Genomic DNA, 17,661 nt, shown 5'->3' with positions numbered 1-17,661 from the left:
TCCCCGGCCTTCGGCCGGGTTACTTTAGTCTATATATATTCATAAAATATTTTTACAAATTAAGCCTGGAACAAATATGAAATATATTTTTATTAGTTTAGATAAAATAAAAATATAATAAATTACTTGTATTGTATATACCTTAATATAACATGGTAATAATTTATTCCAAACAATTATAAATAATTTATTTATAAATAGTAAGTAGACATAAAGTTGATATAGAATTAGTTATAAAATACTAGGTAAAATTCCACTTTTACAGACATATTTGACAGTTAGAGAATATATTACAGTTAATAATTTAACAAATTTTACTAATCAATGCTCTTGATATTAAATATAGCAACAATTTGCATACAATTATTTAACGCCATTAAGTTTAATTTTCATATTATTCATCCCACAATGTCTTTAAAAGATATTTTCTGATGTCCTTATCAATATTTTATAGTTTTCTGTAAAATATATAATTCGCTATATTGGTAAAAATTACTTGATTGTCATTTGATAATTAGATATGTTGTAAATCTACGACATGTAACATTCCACTGTTTGTATTGTGCTTTAATATTTTTTTAATTTATGATTTAAATCAATAGTTTTATAATTATATTTTACTTTTATTAAAATAAATAAATTAAAATTACTCACTTTATAAAAAATTGTATTTGATATATTATATTATTTAGTAATTTTATGGATCTATTATTAATAATTTTGTTAATTGTGTTCAATTAACATAATTTATTGTCATGTTTATTTAAATTTGTGATCAGTTGAAATAATTTATTTTAATGTTAATTGAGTATTAATTTGAATATCTATTGAAATGTTTTATTACATATACCAATTGATTGTTATACATATTATTATTATTATTATTTGATTTTTTAAAAGTAGAAATAAAATAAATTTAAAACACAAAAAATAATTTGTTTCTTTCATGGTGCCCCGGCACGTTTTTGTAAAAATAAAATAAATATATAAAATTTGCCTTAAATTAAAAAAAAGTAAAAAATTAAATTAAATTAAATTCAAAGGACATGACTTGTTTTTTTTAAAAAAATATATATAGTCAAATATTATTCTGATATATACATATACAAAGGTAAAAAAAAAATTTTTTTTTAATGTTTAATTTAAGGTGATTAATTTGCCGGACACTATTTTCATCGCACATATGCTCGTGATATGTGTGGTTGTGATGCTACGATGTTAATGAATGGGAGACCGCATATTATTCAAGATAAGAACTTTATGTTCATAGATTGCGTGATCACAAAATGTTAAAACTATACAATTTTATGCCATTTTATATTTTGATACGCTTATTATGCTACAAATTATAGTATATAAATTGAATACGAATTACACATTTTTTCATCTTATAGTATTTTCTGATCTATTTTGATAATTTAAATATAAAGACATAATATTATCTGATTTTCTTTTATAACTTAAAATTAGAGATTTAGAATAATCTAGTTTTCTTTAAAAACTTAAATTTAAAGAATTATCCAATTTCCTTTGACGACTTAAATTCAATGAGATTGAATTATCTAATTTCCTTTGACGACTCAAAATTAAAGCATAGGATTTTCTTTGATTTACTTTGACGATATAAAATTTAAAGACATAAAATTATTTAATTCCGTTTGACGATGAACATATTTTTTTTTGTTCGATATGAAATTCATAACTTAAAACATATAGTATTTTCTTAAAGTAAAATTTTTATTATGGACAATAAACTTATGCTAATTATGGATGATAAACTTACTGTATTGGAGAGATGACGGACATATACCTTGATATGGTTGAGACATACTTTGAGGATTACATTGCGTCTGACGCATCTAAGGATAGGACCTTATTAGGTAACTTATCGTGCCCTGGCTCTGGGTGGTGGACTAGAATGAGATGACTACCTAATCTAATGATATGACTGCCTAATCTATTGAGATGACTACCTAATCTATTGACATGATCAATGCCTAATCTATTGAGATGACTACCTAATCTATTGAGATGACTACCTAATCTATTGAGATGACTACCTATTGAGATGACTACCTAATCTATTAATATGACTGCCTAATCTATTGAGATGACTACCAAATCTATTAAATGACCAATGCTTAATCTATTGAGATGACTACCTAATCTATTGACATGATCAATGCCTAATCTATTGAGAAGACTACCTAATCTATTGAGATGACTACCTATTGAGATGACTACCTAATCTATTTATATGACTGCCTAATCTATTGAGATGACTACCCAATCTATTGAGATGACTGCCTAATCTATTGAGATGACTACCTAATCTATTATATGACCAATGATTAATCTATTTAGATGACTACCTAATCTATTGAACTTAAATTATTAAAATAAAATATTAAAACGTAACTAAAATTATTAAAATAAAATATTAAAACGCAACTTAAATTATTAAAATAAAATATAAAAAACGCAAAATTTGGAAAAACGCGAAATATTATATAATAATCTTTTTGATTTATCATTCTTACGGAATTCTACATATTTATCATTCCATTTTCCAAAACTTTTATTCCAAAATCTTTATTCCATATCATTTAATTTGATCAATTATTCCTTATGATAATGATAACGTACAACAATTTTATCAAACCTATGAAAACGTATGGACTCACGCGACTTAAACATAGACTAATGCGCTCACCGAGCAGTAACTTGATACTTTGTCGAAGAGGGGAATGTTAATTGTGTTCAATTAACATAATTTATTGTCATGTTAATTTAAATTTGTGATCAGTTGAAATAATTTAATTTAATGTTAATTGAGTATTAATTTGAATATCTATTGAAATGTTTTATTATATATACCAGTTGATTGTTATACATATTATTATTATTATTATTTGATTTTTTAAAAGTAGAAATAAAATAAATTTAAAACTCAAAACTGAACTTGTTTCCTTCAAATTTTAATACATTTCACTTCTGTCTTAAGACTTATCTTTGGCTTATATTCCATTTATTAAAAAACATTTTTGGTTTATTTTACATATTTATAAATTTATTTTCCCAAAAATCTAGAAATTATGATGAATAGTTTTATAAAAAAATATCAACTTTTACATTCTTTCTTTTAAATTATTATTTAAGATATATGCATACATATTTGAGGGTCAGGGAGTGGGGGGATGACTAAGGGGGATATTTTTTATTAGCTAAAAATGATATTTACAAAAAGTGATAAATTTTTGAAGGGAGTGGGGAATTTCCCCTTGTCCCCCATCCTGGCTACACCTATGAGGATCTATATACTAGTGAATGTACATGGTGCACGCTACAACTCCTAGTGGGGGATGAGTGCAATTTCTAGCGTGGTAATGAATGAATGAATGAATTAATAACTTGCTCCCAATGACATATAATAATACCTAGACTGACAATTCATTCATTAAAATGCATTTTTAATCGTCGTTAAAAGCAAATCAGCTGGACCCGCCATTTTGGTAACCTTTATAATAATTATTTTCATGTTAAAAACTAATATTAAATTGATAACTTACTTTCTTATTATCTCGATGATCAGGCAATTCTTTAATAAAGTTTGCATCAGATATAATATAAAATTAGGCTCTCGTTTAAAATTTTAATATTTATTCAGTAACTAAGATGGCGTCTCTAGCTGATTTGTATTGATGTACACTTTTAATGAATGAATCGTCAGTCTAGTTATTATTATATGTCATTGCTTGCTCCTATAAGAAACTCCCATATTTTATCTAGCACGTTGATCATAGACCTCTCATTTTAACTATTATTCCTAAAAACCATATGATTGAATTTTTCAGCCCAAGCCCTTTGCATTATGATCCCACGATAAATCCTTTTATTAATCACAATATTAATTCTTACACATTTTTAAATAATATTGAAAACCGATCAATATGCTCCAGATGTAATAAATCCAGGCGATTCTTTTGTTATACATGCTATATACCTGTAGAAAGTATTAAGGAACAAATACCATTCATAAAGGTATATATATATACATTTTTTTTGTTTTTTAGTATTCATTTGCAGTTACCATTAAAGATTCACATTATAAAACACCCCAATGAATTATCAGGTAAAAGTACTGCTGTCCATGCTGCCCTCTTAGCTCCTAATGATGTAAATATCTATAATTATCCAGATTTCCCAAAAATTAATGCTAAAAATAAAACTGTAAATAAAATTTATATTAAAAAGCAAAATTGTATTTAGGTGCTTTTATATCCTACAAGTGATGCATTTACATTGAATGATATATTAGCCTCCTATAGTTCAATAAATAATGTTCATGACACTGAGGAAAATGCTTTTCAAGCAATTTTTATTGACGGGACTTGGAAACAAGCTAATAAAATTTTACGCGATGAAAGGCTTCAAGGTAATAGGTTATCATTGCATTGGATTATAGTATATACTATCAATTAAATTAAATAAAAATATTTTTTTATGTTAAGATAGGATTTCCATGCTTTTGATTCCTTGATTTTTTCAAGGACTCTTATTTTTTGATACTTGCCTTTTGATAAATTAAATTAATCACTAAAAGTTTATTATGAATTGTAAAATAAAGAGCCAGTCTACAGTAAATTTAATGACCAGAATATATTTAAATATGTTATTATAATATTCTTCTCAACAAATAAGACCATAATTAGGGCTAGCTAGCATATTAGAATACCAATATTAATTTCCATGAGCAATTAAATTAATATTAAATCAAGCAATTAACCAACTATATTATCTATAAAAATTCGAACATTTTCCCATAAAATTTCAAGGTAAAATTATCTGATAATCATAGCATAGCTGATATACATTATAAACTAGAGGTCAACTTGGATAAACCTGTCCCATTGTGGTTTAGAAAAACTTTTTAGTCCTGCCCATAAATTTTTTACACATCATCAGGCCCATTCTATTTTAATTTAAAAATATATATATAATGTATGGGGTTAGACAATTCATGCATAAAAAATTGGGCTGGCCTTTACAAATCACTGATGGATTAATATTCTATGAGAGAAGAAAAATTAAAAATAATGAGCATATATGTCATTTTATTTAAGAACTGTTAACATTCACAACAAATTAAACAAGTTATTTATTATATTATCCTATACCAAAGATATCAAAACACAATTGTATAAAAATGTTGTTATAGATATAGATAGTCATAGACTAGAGATAGAAAAGCTTTTTTGACATTGGAGAAAAATTAGATTTAACATTATGGCCAAAGAATTTTCAGACCAAACTTTTTTTAAAAATTTTAACATCAGATCTGATTTATCTTATAACAGGTGAGACTGGGAAATTCGTTAAGAAATTTATTGGGCTCAGACGAGTAAGGCACATTTAGGCTGGGTCAGGAAATTTATGCAAAAAACCTAATTGGCCATGCCTGTTAATTTCTGCTTACTCATGTTTTTAAAAAATATTAGTCCACCCATTGTTTTCTAGCTTGCCCACCCATGGTTTAAAAAAAAATTCAGTCAACCTAACTACCATAAAAATAAGAAATTCGTCTTTCTTTTTTTCTTTGAAAGATAGATTAATGAAAAATGAAATATAAATAAAGGATGCACATTTGATTATGTATGAATTTATTAAGTTAAAAGAAAAAAATAAAAAATAGAGAGGTGACATGAATATGAGACACGATTAAAGAAACTATGCATGAGAAAATAAGGAGTGTTTGTTAAACGGCTTGATTTGAGCCGATTTTTAAAACGGCTAACTCAATATATTAGCCAGAAAAATATTACCTAAACCTTTAGATTTTGCTTATAGATGTCCGAACCTTTATACCATATATGACCAAAATTTCAGGCTTGCGGAATATTTTTATGGATAAAATATTGAGTTAGCCATATTTAAAAATCGGATTAAATCGAGTCGCTTAACAACACTTAGAGACAAATATTAATTATTATTTTTCCCCTAAAAAAAAGAAATATAGATGAAATATTTCAGTTTAAATATTGATGATATTTAAAAATAATTAAACAAAAATTTATTTTACTCCTCTGCTCATTTAACTTTTCTTAAAAACCTACTAGTACATTATTTAAATTTTTCGGCTCGCCTATATAAAGGGGCGGGCGGGTTAAAAGCTTGTTCATGGCAGACCTCTAGTTTATACATCAATTCTGAATAATTTGATGTTTAAAAAACTACAAATCACGTGATTCAAATTCCATCATACAATATACACTTATATTATTCATAAATTGATACAATGAACTATAAATATCAGTCATAAGAGTTTTATATTACAAACAATTTCAGCCTAAGTTTAAACTAAATTAAATATTTGCCCCCCTCCCCGCCCCAAGGATATTACGCCTAAGCAAATATTCCTGGTTATGGCTTATGTGGCTGAAATGAAATATATACTTAATAAATGGTGGGTATGAGAACTCCTACTCATAACATAATTTCCTTCAAACGATATTCCCAAAAAATTGAATTAATAATCTTAGTACAAGAGCTACCCAGCCCAAAGTCAAGGGCAATGTAAAAAAAATTTCTGGCCCCAGCTGGCATGCGATTGTATCTAAACCTTGAATAATCCATGAGAGTTAATCTTAAAAAGATTGGGCGGGCATCTCCAAAGAATATAATTGGCCTAATATCTAAATTAGCACTACATTTGGTTGTTTATAAAAATACAAATCTTTGAACGTGTCCTACATCAGTGGCCAATGTGTTAAATGTTCAAGATCTTATTTTCAAGCACCTTTTTAAAAATCTGATTTTACCTGAAATACGTTCCAATTTGTTTAAAATACCTATATAATGAATTTTCGACAATTTTTCCGTATAACTTTGAGTTATTTTAAATTTATATATAAAATCTAGAGAAAAATGAATATAAATTATATTTAAGTTCAAATGTTCATAGCAAAATTTTGTGAAATTCATAGGGTAGGTATTCCAAACATGTTAGAATACATTTCCGGTAAAATCAGATTTTCCAAAAATGATTTAAAGTTGAAAAAATAACAGCACAATGGCTAACAATATTCCAACTTACCCTCTCTTATACGTAGACGAATGCAAATTTACCTCAATAAAAAAGTTATATTAAATTTTTTTATAACTTAAATAAAAGAAATATTGTAATTTAAACGCTACTCAATATTTTATTCATTTAGAGATTACTCAATATATCGTCGTCTGAGAATTTGATTATCCTATCTCCACTTTTAGTAATTTCACAGGAAGACGTAAAAAGTTTTTGAATTTAATTCTCAAGCGACGATATATATAAACGACAGGATCCAAGGAGAAAGATCTGGGCCCGGTAATTGCGTTACATTTCGTGCCAAATATATTAGAATTTAATAGTTCTTTTTTTTTGTTTAACGCATTTATTTTTTTTATTGTTTTTTTTTAGGATTGCAACACGTTAAACTAAATAAATATCAAACCAATTTTTGGAGATATCAAAGAAGACATAAAAATGATCACCTATCTACCATAGAGGCTATTTATTATTTTGTGAAAGAATATCAACAATATATAAATAATATGGGCTTAAACGATCTCGATGTCAACTTAACCAAATACGACAACTTATTATTTTTCTACGCTTTTATGCATGAAAATATTAGAAATCAATATGCCGGGAAAAAGGTTATAAAAGCCTGGAAAAATCAAATTAATAATGCATAAAATCAATCCCCCTTCCCCATTTTTAGTCAAATTTTAAATTATGTAAATATTTATGTAGCAAATTTGTATATATTCACTATTACAAATGTGATTAAATATATTTTGTATAAAAAAACTCAATAAACTACTCTTTCTGATTTAACATAGCACATTATTTTTCATTTATAAGTAGTGTTTGTCGATTAAATATTAGCTAAGCCTTAAAATTTTGCTAAAATTTTCCACCATATTTTGTCGAAATTTTGAGGCTTAGGAAATATTTTTGTTGGCTACAATCTTGATTTAACCATTTTTTTTAAAAAATCGGCAAAATATAAGGTATATAGCAATACTAAAACAAAGCAGTATATTATCATATAGACGATAAATAATATGGTATCTTATTAGATTTTTTTAAATTTAACAATTTATATATATTATATAATTTATTATACTAAATAAAAATAATACAATATCTTCTATTGGGAATAATAATATTACAATTAAAATTTTGATCCACTTGAAAAATTTTAAAAAAATAAATAATATTCTATAAAAAATTATCATAGTATAATTAAAAAAAATATGATAAGTCAGAGATTTCTTGATGATTATTATGTTTCATTTTTTATAAATTTAAAAAAATAACTTACATTTCATTAACTTATAATGATCTAAATACTAATAATACGGTTTTAAATTTCAAAAATTGTAATTTATATTTTTTAAGGAAATATTTTGTTGTTTTCAATGTTCATCGATTTCGGATTCCAGTAAATTAACTTTGCAGCACGGGTCGTCGGTTGTGATTTTAGTTGACGGGTCTGAATCGACCAAAGATTGGATGGACGTTATTATTCGCCCGGGGGATAAATTATTTAGGTAAGACATTAACAAAGCAGAACCTTTCAATGTTTTAGTGTACGCTTTGGATGTACCTAGAGTGTAGTTGTGCCAAAAAAAGAGATTAGTTTGCAGATATAAGTAAATCATATATTTTCGTTTAAAACAAGGGGAATCCTTAAATTGAGGCAAAAGGTGCGCTATCAAAAATAAACTTTAAAATATTTACACTATTATAATCAAGATGGAAAATAAAATTTAACGTTTCCAAGAAAAAATCGAGAGCGATAAAAGAATTTTATGTTTTGGTAATTATAGGTTAATGGGGGCCATTATTTGAGCGTCGAAGCACACCTTTAAATATTAGTAAATGGTGCTAATCCACTGAAATTTAAAACGCTATATGACAAAAAAAAATTAAAATTAATCTTTATAATTTAATTTAGTAATAGTAAGGTAATGAATGTGGCACATAAATTTTTGGGGAAAAATAAACTAATATTAAATATATCTAACCAGTGCCCATAAAATATTTTTCCTTTATAAATTTATGCAAGTTTAAAAAAAAAATATGAGCCATTATTATATAATCATATAAAGTTTTATGTTTCATTATTTGGAATGTGCCCGAACTGCTTGAGGAAAGTTCTCAAGTAATCCTTCCCGTTTCTCTTTCGTTCCACAATTTTCCTCAAAGTTTCGTTCCAGGTCCCTTTATATAATTTATCAGTAATATATGACTGTAAAAAAAGGGAAAGTCAAAATAAAAACTAATCAGATTTAGAATTCAGAGAGCATCTTAGTTTTAACAGTTTCTTTGAACCAATTGTCAAATAATTTAATGGTTTTTCACAGAATTTGTAAATCGAAAAATTTTATAATTTATTGCTATGCAAAGAGCCTACACTAAAAAATTCTTTAAATTTATATAACTAGCTCGCAGCTTTGGAAACTTCAACTTTTAAAAACATAAAGCTATATTTTGCGTTTAAGTTCCCTGTTATACCTAGAAAAAAACGTATATCATATGGGCTAAGGTTAGGCTAATTTATTATTTATTCCAATAAAGGGCTTCCAACTGACTTAAAGTTAAGAAATTGACGATTCATTTGCTATGAAATACACATGAGTCCGCTGTAGACGACATTTTATACTTTATAGAATTAAATTCTTTTTTATAAGCTATTATATTTGGAGATCATAAAATGGCGTCTAGAGTGAACTCCCCTTAATGAATGAATCGTCAATCTTCTATTCAGGTTAATATATATAATATGCCGTCTGACATGTATAAAATGTAAATAATCGTTTTTTTTAAACATTTAGGGGAATAAATGTCGTCCATTCCTTCGCCTCTGTGAACTGATACGGAGTCATCGTTTAGCGCATTCAAATAAGTGGTGTAAAGGTTTTTTTGGTAATCTAAACTTTTGGCTATTGGTTCTGGCTCGGGTTTGCGCCAAAATTTTAGCATAAGAGAAGAAAGAACTACCGAGACCGACGAGAAAGCCATGGCAGCCGCACCCATCCAAGGTGCTAAGGATAGATGGATGAAAGGTTCTAGGATGCCTTGATAAATAAAATTATCGATTTTTAAAAATAAAAGATTAATTATTATGTTGGTTTAATTTGAAATAAAACTTTGAGAATAGGTCCGGCTAATTTAAATATTTTTTAGGGACCCTTTCTATCTTTTTATAAAATAGGTATATTTATCTTATTATTTCTAGAATTAGAAAATAGATTCAGTAGATGATGGGTAAAGGAACAGCAATATGATAGAGCAAACAAATATAACAAACTATAATAGGACATGGGTAGTGTAGATAATGTGGAGCAGAATATTCAAAATTATGGAGTAAGGATTAGTTCATAAAAATGACTTCTAAATCATGGAAAATATTTCCCGGAAAATAACCCCCTCCCCCTTTATCGAGGAAAAAAAAATTGCGGGCAAGATTTTCGAGGGAAATTATACTCCATTTACCGTTTGTTACGTATTCTCTTTTTTTTTATAAACGACAAAATGATACGTTTTTTTCGAAAACTATAATATGTTATTCAAAAATTTTCCATGGGAATTTGAGGTTGGTAAAAAAAGGGTTAATTTGGATCTTCATTTAAAGTCATCATGGGTAAAACCGATAGCACACATAAATATTTTGGATCAAAATATCTCTCATTGATTAGTTGATTTTATGTGAGTTTATACCATTTTATATAAATAAAACAAATAGTAATGTTTTTTTAATAATTATTTTACCCGCTGCTATGGGTATCGCTACCAAGTTGTAAATGGACGCGAAAAAAAAATTGAGCCTGATTCTTGCAACTACGGATTTTGATAGTAACAAAGCCGAATACACGTCAAAAAGATTATCCCTGATTAAAACGACGTCCGCAGCTTCTATGGCTATATCAGTGCCTACGAAAAAAAAGAGACGTTAATCAATAATGTCGGAGAACAATTAAATTTTGGAAAATACATTTTACTGATAATAATATCAAGATAAATTATTAAGCTTGAGAATATTTATAGTAGTGATCTGCATGGGGTAATTTTTCAAGCCCGGCCCAACCTGAATTTTTTTTTACAAAAATTTGTCCTGCCCAGTCTAATCCCGACCGAAAACTTTTTTATTTATCCTGAAAAGTCGGATCCGAAATAAAAATTATTTGTCTGCCCGGCCCGAATTTATTTAAATATAGAGAAATTTAATTATTTTTTTTGATAAAAATATTATATAAATATAAAAAAAATTTGCTCATTGTTTCTTGCAAGAATTTAAAAATATAGTTTAATATAAAATGTAATCTTTTCATATTTAAAAATTTAAGCTTGACCTGTACCGAAATTATTTTTATTAATAGACCCGGCCCGAAACCTGAACGGGTCTGGCAGTGAATTGCAGAACTCTAACTTATAGTATTCTAAATAGTCGGGTGAGTATTAATGTTCAATATACATTATTTTAAAATTTTCACGGGAGCATAAAATAACATATTTCCCATATTTTAAATGGGAAATCATAAATATTACAAATAAAGGGATTATTCTAAATAATTTTTTAACGCTTTTTGATTTATCAAAAATGCATTTTGCTAAAATAAAAAGACAACTTTGGACATAGTTATATGGATAACATGTAAATTTACCACTTGATATAGCTATGCCAATATCGGCCTGAGCCAATGCGGGTGAATCATTAATACCATCGCCAATCATCATCACTTTTTGACGTGTTGATTTCTATTTATTTTGTTAAAATAGTTTAATTTAAAAAAGGCATAATATGATATTTTCGAGTTCAAGTATATTAACTAATTTAGGGAATTATTAAGTTGTCACCCTCACAATTTAGAACCAGTCAAGTCGTCTAGTTTAGAGCTTCTAATTAAGTTTTTACTATAAATCGATCATGGAATCTTTCATTTTTTAGCTGTTTAAGAAACCTCGTTTGTCTACAACTTTTCTTGAATTTATCTCATCAATAATTAAGTGAGAACATATAAAAGCTTAGCCCAAATAATGTCTTGAATAAAATATTTCGTTTAGATATCTTTTTATTTTGCATGATTCTCTCCCAAAATCTATGCAATAGGTAATGATTGAAATCAGTTTTTTTTTCTCGAGAGCGAGAGCTTGTTCCTTTTTGAAATGAAGAAACTGCGCTACCCCCAATGACATATATAATATCTAGACTGACGATTCATTCATTAAAATGCATTTTTAAGCGTCGTTAAAAGCAAAGCAACTGAACCCGCCTTTTTGGTTACACATATAGTAATTATACTATTAAATTGATAACTTGCTTCCTTATTATCTCGATGATCCGGTAATTCTCTAATAAAGTTTGCATCAGATATAAGAATAAATTAGGCTCTCGTTAAATTTTAATAATGGTTAGTGTTACCAAGATGGCATCTCCAGCTGATTTGCATTGATGTACACTTTTAATGAATGAATCGTCAGTCTAGGTATTATATATGTCATTGGCTCCCCCACCCTTTATATTATTATATAAATTGTTTAAAAAATCTAAATTTAATATATTTATTATATACATATTAGATGTTGAGCCGAATTCTTATTACATTATATATAAAACACATAAAAACCAAGGAGGACGATGTCGTGTTATTACCATTTAAAGAAGATATTGAAATGGATGAAATAAAATTTTAATTTCCATAGTATAACAAATAATTTCTCTCTTCTAAAAGAGGTGGATTGTTTGTGTAAAAGATTCTGACATAGATTAAGATTTTCAACGTGTAAACATCGATGATATCCTGAACCTGATTATCAGAGCAGAGGGTTATGATTTTCTACCACAACATTTATACTGTGTTCGCAACATCAATTTAGTGGGCACAGTTGAAGCGGAGAAAGGATATGAAAATTGAAGATTCTAAAATACCCAAGTTCCTTTCAAAAGTGTTAGTTCTTTATGGAATAAGCAAAAATGTCCATAAATCTGTCTGTTAATATAATTTAAAAAAATTAGGAAAGTATTTGATATGTCCAAAAACAACAAGATGGAATTCATATTATGAATTTCATGGTATTGTTTATTAAAATCGAAAGCAAAAAAACTGCAAGATATTGAAAATTTATTTTAGGCGAGAGTGGCTATTTGTCAGATTCAAGTATATAAAATTTTCTACTCTTGAAAGATCAAATAAATGGAAGGGGAGGAGACAAAGAATATGCTTTTCTATTAAAAAAACCAAATATAAAGACTCGTTAAAAATTTTGGCAGCAGTAAGTTCATCTCTTGATATTGATTTACAATGCGGGAGAAAAAGTATGAACATTCTTTCCAATGATGTTTAAGTTCAAACAAAAGAGTGGAATTTTAAAATAATGGTAGAAGATTTTATTAGTAACGCGAAGAATGGTGGTTAGAAGTGTGGGTTTAAAAATAATCATAGTTGAGTCACTACAAGATAATATTGTGGAGGGGATTGTGATTACAGTATCTTGAACAATGGTCTGAAGCTAAAATGTGCATATATGACAATTATAATAACTTTCACTTATAATAAGTTACGCTAGTTATATACTAAAACTCTAAAAAAAATTAACAAATATTTAAATTAATTATTTAAAAGGTAACCTTCCCAACGCACCCATCTTGCAGCCTTTTGATCTTTCTGGCTTTGTGATTAGGGAGAACCTCTGCATACACTTTGCGTATGCCTAGTTTTTTGGCCACAGCTTTAGCAGTAACTTTATTGTCGCCCGTTAGTAAAATGACCTGAAGTCCGGCTTGTTTGAGGGCATAAACCGCTAAATGGGCTTCTGGTTTTATGGTGTCACTCACACTCAGGGTGCACACCAGAGTGTCTATTTTGTAAATTGAATATGTAGGTGTAAGATAAATAAAAAAACACAGAGAGGCATAGGTACTATTGTTGAAAATCTAATCTTAAACATGCCTAAAAAAGCTGTCTTAGTTAAACCAAATTACTCTACATTCACAGTGAATGTAGGGTTAGGTTTTTCATTAAATCTGGCCTAAACTAAATCATTTTCTTCATAAAATTTGGCTAACGCTAAACCAAAAATAGACTGGCTGAAGCTCTGCTAATTTTTAATTATAATGATTTTGTAATTCGAGATTTCTATGAATAGTAAAATTAAAAGGTAACTAAAACTATTTTTTTAAAAATGATACTAAACATGTATTTATTTATTCGATTCCTATTTTAGGAAAAAATTTGTTTTTTTTAAAAAATGACCATTTAGGACATTCCTAACCTTTTACACTATGCATATAACTCTTACTAGATAATCATTATAATTTAAATTGGGCAAGTCTATTTTTTGGTTAATTAGCTTCAGCAAAATTTGATTAAAAAACATAATTAGTTTTACCAGCTTTTTGAGACCATTTTAGTCAGCCTATTATGAAACACTAGGCATAGATAGGTCTGTATTACGTTTTTATGGATACAAAAATTATAATCGATAACTTTAATTTTATGAAGAGTTATATAATTTTTTATCCACTAGCATGCATATTTCAAAGACATAGTTCAGGTTATAAAATAAAAAGAATTATTCACTATCAATAGCGCAGAGTACAACAGTATCCCCGTTTTCCTCGTGCACTCTCATAATTTTGTCGCATTCGGGATCTACCAAGATTCCATTCCTGCTCATCCATTCCCTATTTCCGATAATCACAGATTTCGCTATATTGGAGTGGGTTTGTTTGTTATTGTTGGAATCCTTATTTTCAGTGGTGAGTTTATCTTCCATTTTTTTTAAGAAGGATAGGGTAATATTTAAAATAATTTAATTGAGTTAATGAGGTAATAATCTATTTCATTTATGGTATGAAGTCGGATTCTAGGTGGTAAGAAAATGAAAATGCTCAATTTTAATATTGAGTTTGTAATTTTGGCTATAACCGGTTGGGGTTTCGTATATTTTTCAAATGGTGATTCGTTCTGATTTGGTTCTTATAAATGTTTTAGAAGGAGATTGCAATTCTTAGATTTCACGGATTCTGGGTTCCAAATTGTAATTTTTAACGATGACATTAATACTAGCTAAACTGATCATTCATTTTTTTGAAGTGTATTTACACTGGAAATAATCTTACTAATTTCTTCTAAATATCTTACTTCAATTTGTATATTTTTTAATGCATTATTGTTGTATTTATATATATTTTTTTGAAAGTGTATTTATAATTTGTTGTTTTAAAAAAAATGTCAAGGAGTTTTTTTGTAAAATAATTTTATTTTACGAAATATTCATTAATATATTCGAATAAAGAAATTATTTATCCTCTCTTTTTGTTTACAGTCCTCAGTTTTTATTTAGATGGAAGAAAGAAGGATTGAAAAAAAATTTTTTAGGGCCAATTTTCCTTGGGGAACTTATTTCCCGATTACCGAATGAAAGTATTAATGTTATTTGATATAAATACATATTTTAAAAACTTTTGTCTCGAGTAATTTTGTATGTCAAAATATCCGATGGTAATTTTATAGGGCTGCCGTCTTTGTAATCCGCTTTTAATTCTTTCATAGGAATTATATCCGGTTCGTTAGAAGTCAACATGATGGATTCTAGTTCGGATATAGTTTTCGTGGAAGTAAAGGTATCATTATTTGAGCCCAACATTATCTTGCAACCCAAACCACAACCAGGGGTTATCATAAAATTCGTGCATTCTATTAAAGAATCCGTAAAAGTTCCTATGTTGAGGGTCTAAAAAAAATTTTCATAAATAAATTATTTAAAAAAAATGTTAATTTTAACCACAAACGATTCTAAAACAAAGTCTTTATTTTAATCATGTTGTGAAAAAATCTTCAAAATTTAATAAATAGAACACATTCTTTTTTTTACAAATAAAATACGCCAGAGTGTAACATAAAACGATTAAAACACATTTCAGATATTTTTTCCTTTTTTTAAAATATATATATTCAATTCCGTCAGTAATTTCTATTTTCAATATTAAAGAAATAAAGGCAGCTTGATAATAACAAATTCCAGAATAAGATTTTTTTAAAAAGCAACAACCTAAGCTCACAGTGTTTAAAAAAAATGGTATTTATTGAGAAAGGTATATTTAGAAAAAAAAGTTAGAACTGAAGCTCCCAAATATATGATTTATAAAAAACATATATTTGGATTAATACCTTTTTAATAAATCGCGTTAGGGCGGTGGCTATAGGATGCTCCGAGTTATTTTCAGCATATCCTATATACAGAAGCATGTCTTTCAGGGATAGGGTAGCGTCATCAACAAATTTGGTTATTTTATTAACATTAGGTTTACCTAAAATTTAAAATCCAAAAAGTTACTTAACATATATATAGAAATTGTGCTGCTTATTTAATGAAATTATCTATCTCCTATAAATGTATTATCATAAAAAAGAAATATTTATGTTTCATCCATTTCAGGCCCAAAAATAACTAAATTTCAAGCAACATTGGTGAGCTATTATTATAAATATTTTACAATCCTTCAGGCATCATAGAAATTCCTTTCGCAGTTACATACAAACATTAGGAGAAAAGCTTGGTAGATGGCCTGAAAAGACCGTATTAGCGATATCGCTCATTTAATTATAATATGTTCCTGAACCAAAAATAATTTTCCCGAGCAAGAAAATTGTTTATATTAAATTAAATTTCAACTACTAACCTACAGTGAGGGTCCCTGTCTTATCGAAAACTGCTACAGCCACTCTAGAACTCCCCAACTTTTCCATAGTCTCCCCACCTCCTTTAAACAGTAAACCATTCTTAGCCCCTACCCCGGTTCCCACCATGACGGCCGTGGGAGTAGCCAGGCCTAAGGAACATGGGCAGGAAATGGCTAGAACAGTGATCGCGTATCTGAAAGCCTGCTCTAAAACGTCCCAGAAAGCCAATTTTTTTTCGATCATTTTAGGGGAATCGTGGGAAACGTTGAATGACGACGAAGAATGTTGGAAATGTTCGGAAGATTGAGAGTTCAAGGATTTAGGATAAAGGCCGACAAAGGTCCAAGCGATCAAAGTGAGCCCAGAGACCGTCATTACGAATGGAACAAAAACTGAAGCCACTTTATCAGCGAATTTTTGTATTGGGGCCTAATGGGGAAAAAAAATTTAATGTATATTGTGAAGGAAAGATTGGCGAGTTAGTACATATCAGTGATGTTAAAGTAAAGGAGAGGTAGCTCGCTAATAATTTAGAAATACATTCAATTTTATACAATAGATACACATAAAAATTGTTAAAATATATTTATAAATGATATTCTAAAATCATAATATTTTTTAATTTAATTATGAAATTGAATATATTTAAAAATCTGCATTACAAATTTAGTTTACAAAATAATTTAAAATGTCCACGATAGAGATATTAAAGATAATTTTGATAAGGATCTTATCAAAAAAGTGATTTCCCTGAAAATAATATGAAATTTCCTTTTACTGAATTTGCAAAAAATCGTAATCTCTATAAAAGATGTACCGGAAATTTTATCATCAAAAAAGACTAGTAGCTTCAACAAGAAAACATTTAAAAGTAATATATTATACAAATTTAATTATCATTGTAGACTAATCCTTAATCTTTAAAAT

At 27.7% G+C, this 17,661-nt stretch overlaps 2 protein-coding genes across 2 annotated transcripts in view; one reads left to right on the top strand and one right to left on the bottom strand.

Moving 5' to 3' along the window:
• Window positions 1-3,792: 3,792 nt before the first annotated feature.
• On the top strand, window positions 3,793-7,853 carry LOC135929749 (tRNA-uridine aminocarboxypropyltransferase 1-like). Its single transcript, XM_065466453.1, has 4 exons — window positions 3,793-4,041; window positions 4,087-4,230; window positions 4,270-4,435; window positions 7,457-7,853. The coding sequence occupies exons 1-4, from the start codon at window positions 3,838-3,840 to the stop codon at window positions 7,732-7,734; spliced, it is 792 nt and encodes a 263-aa protein (XP_065322525.1). The 5' UTR covers window positions 3,793-3,837; the 3' UTR covers window positions 7,735-7,853.
• An 855-nt stretch (window positions 7,854-8,708) lies between these two features.
• Window positions 8,709-17,661, bottom strand: part of LOC135930288 (copper-transporting ATPase 1-like) — a 29,727-nt gene continuing 20,774 nt past the window's right edge. The window contains exons 9-17 of the mRNA XM_065467069.1: window positions 16,734-17,163; window positions 16,222-16,361; window positions 15,514-15,784; window positions 14,629-14,817; window positions 13,677-13,906; window positions 11,713-11,806; window positions 10,820-10,981; window positions 9,877-10,125; window positions 8,709-9,268 (exon numbers count right to left, since the gene is read on the bottom strand). Coding sequence (XP_065323141.1) covers window positions 9,159-9,268; window positions 9,877-10,125; window positions 10,820-10,981; window positions 11,713-11,806; window positions 13,677-13,906; window positions 14,629-14,817; window positions 15,514-15,784; window positions 16,222-16,361; window positions 16,734-17,163 — 1,875 coding nt within the window. The 3' untranslated portion in view covers window positions 8,709-9,158. The remainder of the gene's footprint in view (window positions 9,269-9,876; window positions 10,126-10,819; window positions 10,982-11,712; window positions 11,807-13,676; window positions 13,907-14,628; window positions 14,818-15,513; window positions 15,785-16,221; window positions 16,362-16,733; window positions 17,164-17,661) is intronic.

This window comes from Gordionus sp. m RMFG-2023, chromosome 5 (genome assembly GCF_954871325.1).
Source record: "Gordionus sp. m RMFG-2023 chromosome 5, tfGorSpeb1-WG-v2, whole genome shotgun sequence".
Classification (NCBI taxonomy): domain Eukaryota; kingdom Metazoa; phylum Nematomorpha; class Gordioida; order Chordodea; family Parachordodidae; genus Gordionus; species Gordionus sp. m RMFG-2023.
The sequence above is the reverse complement of the archived record's forward strand: the minus strand, read 5'-3'. Positions and strand labels throughout refer to the sequence as shown.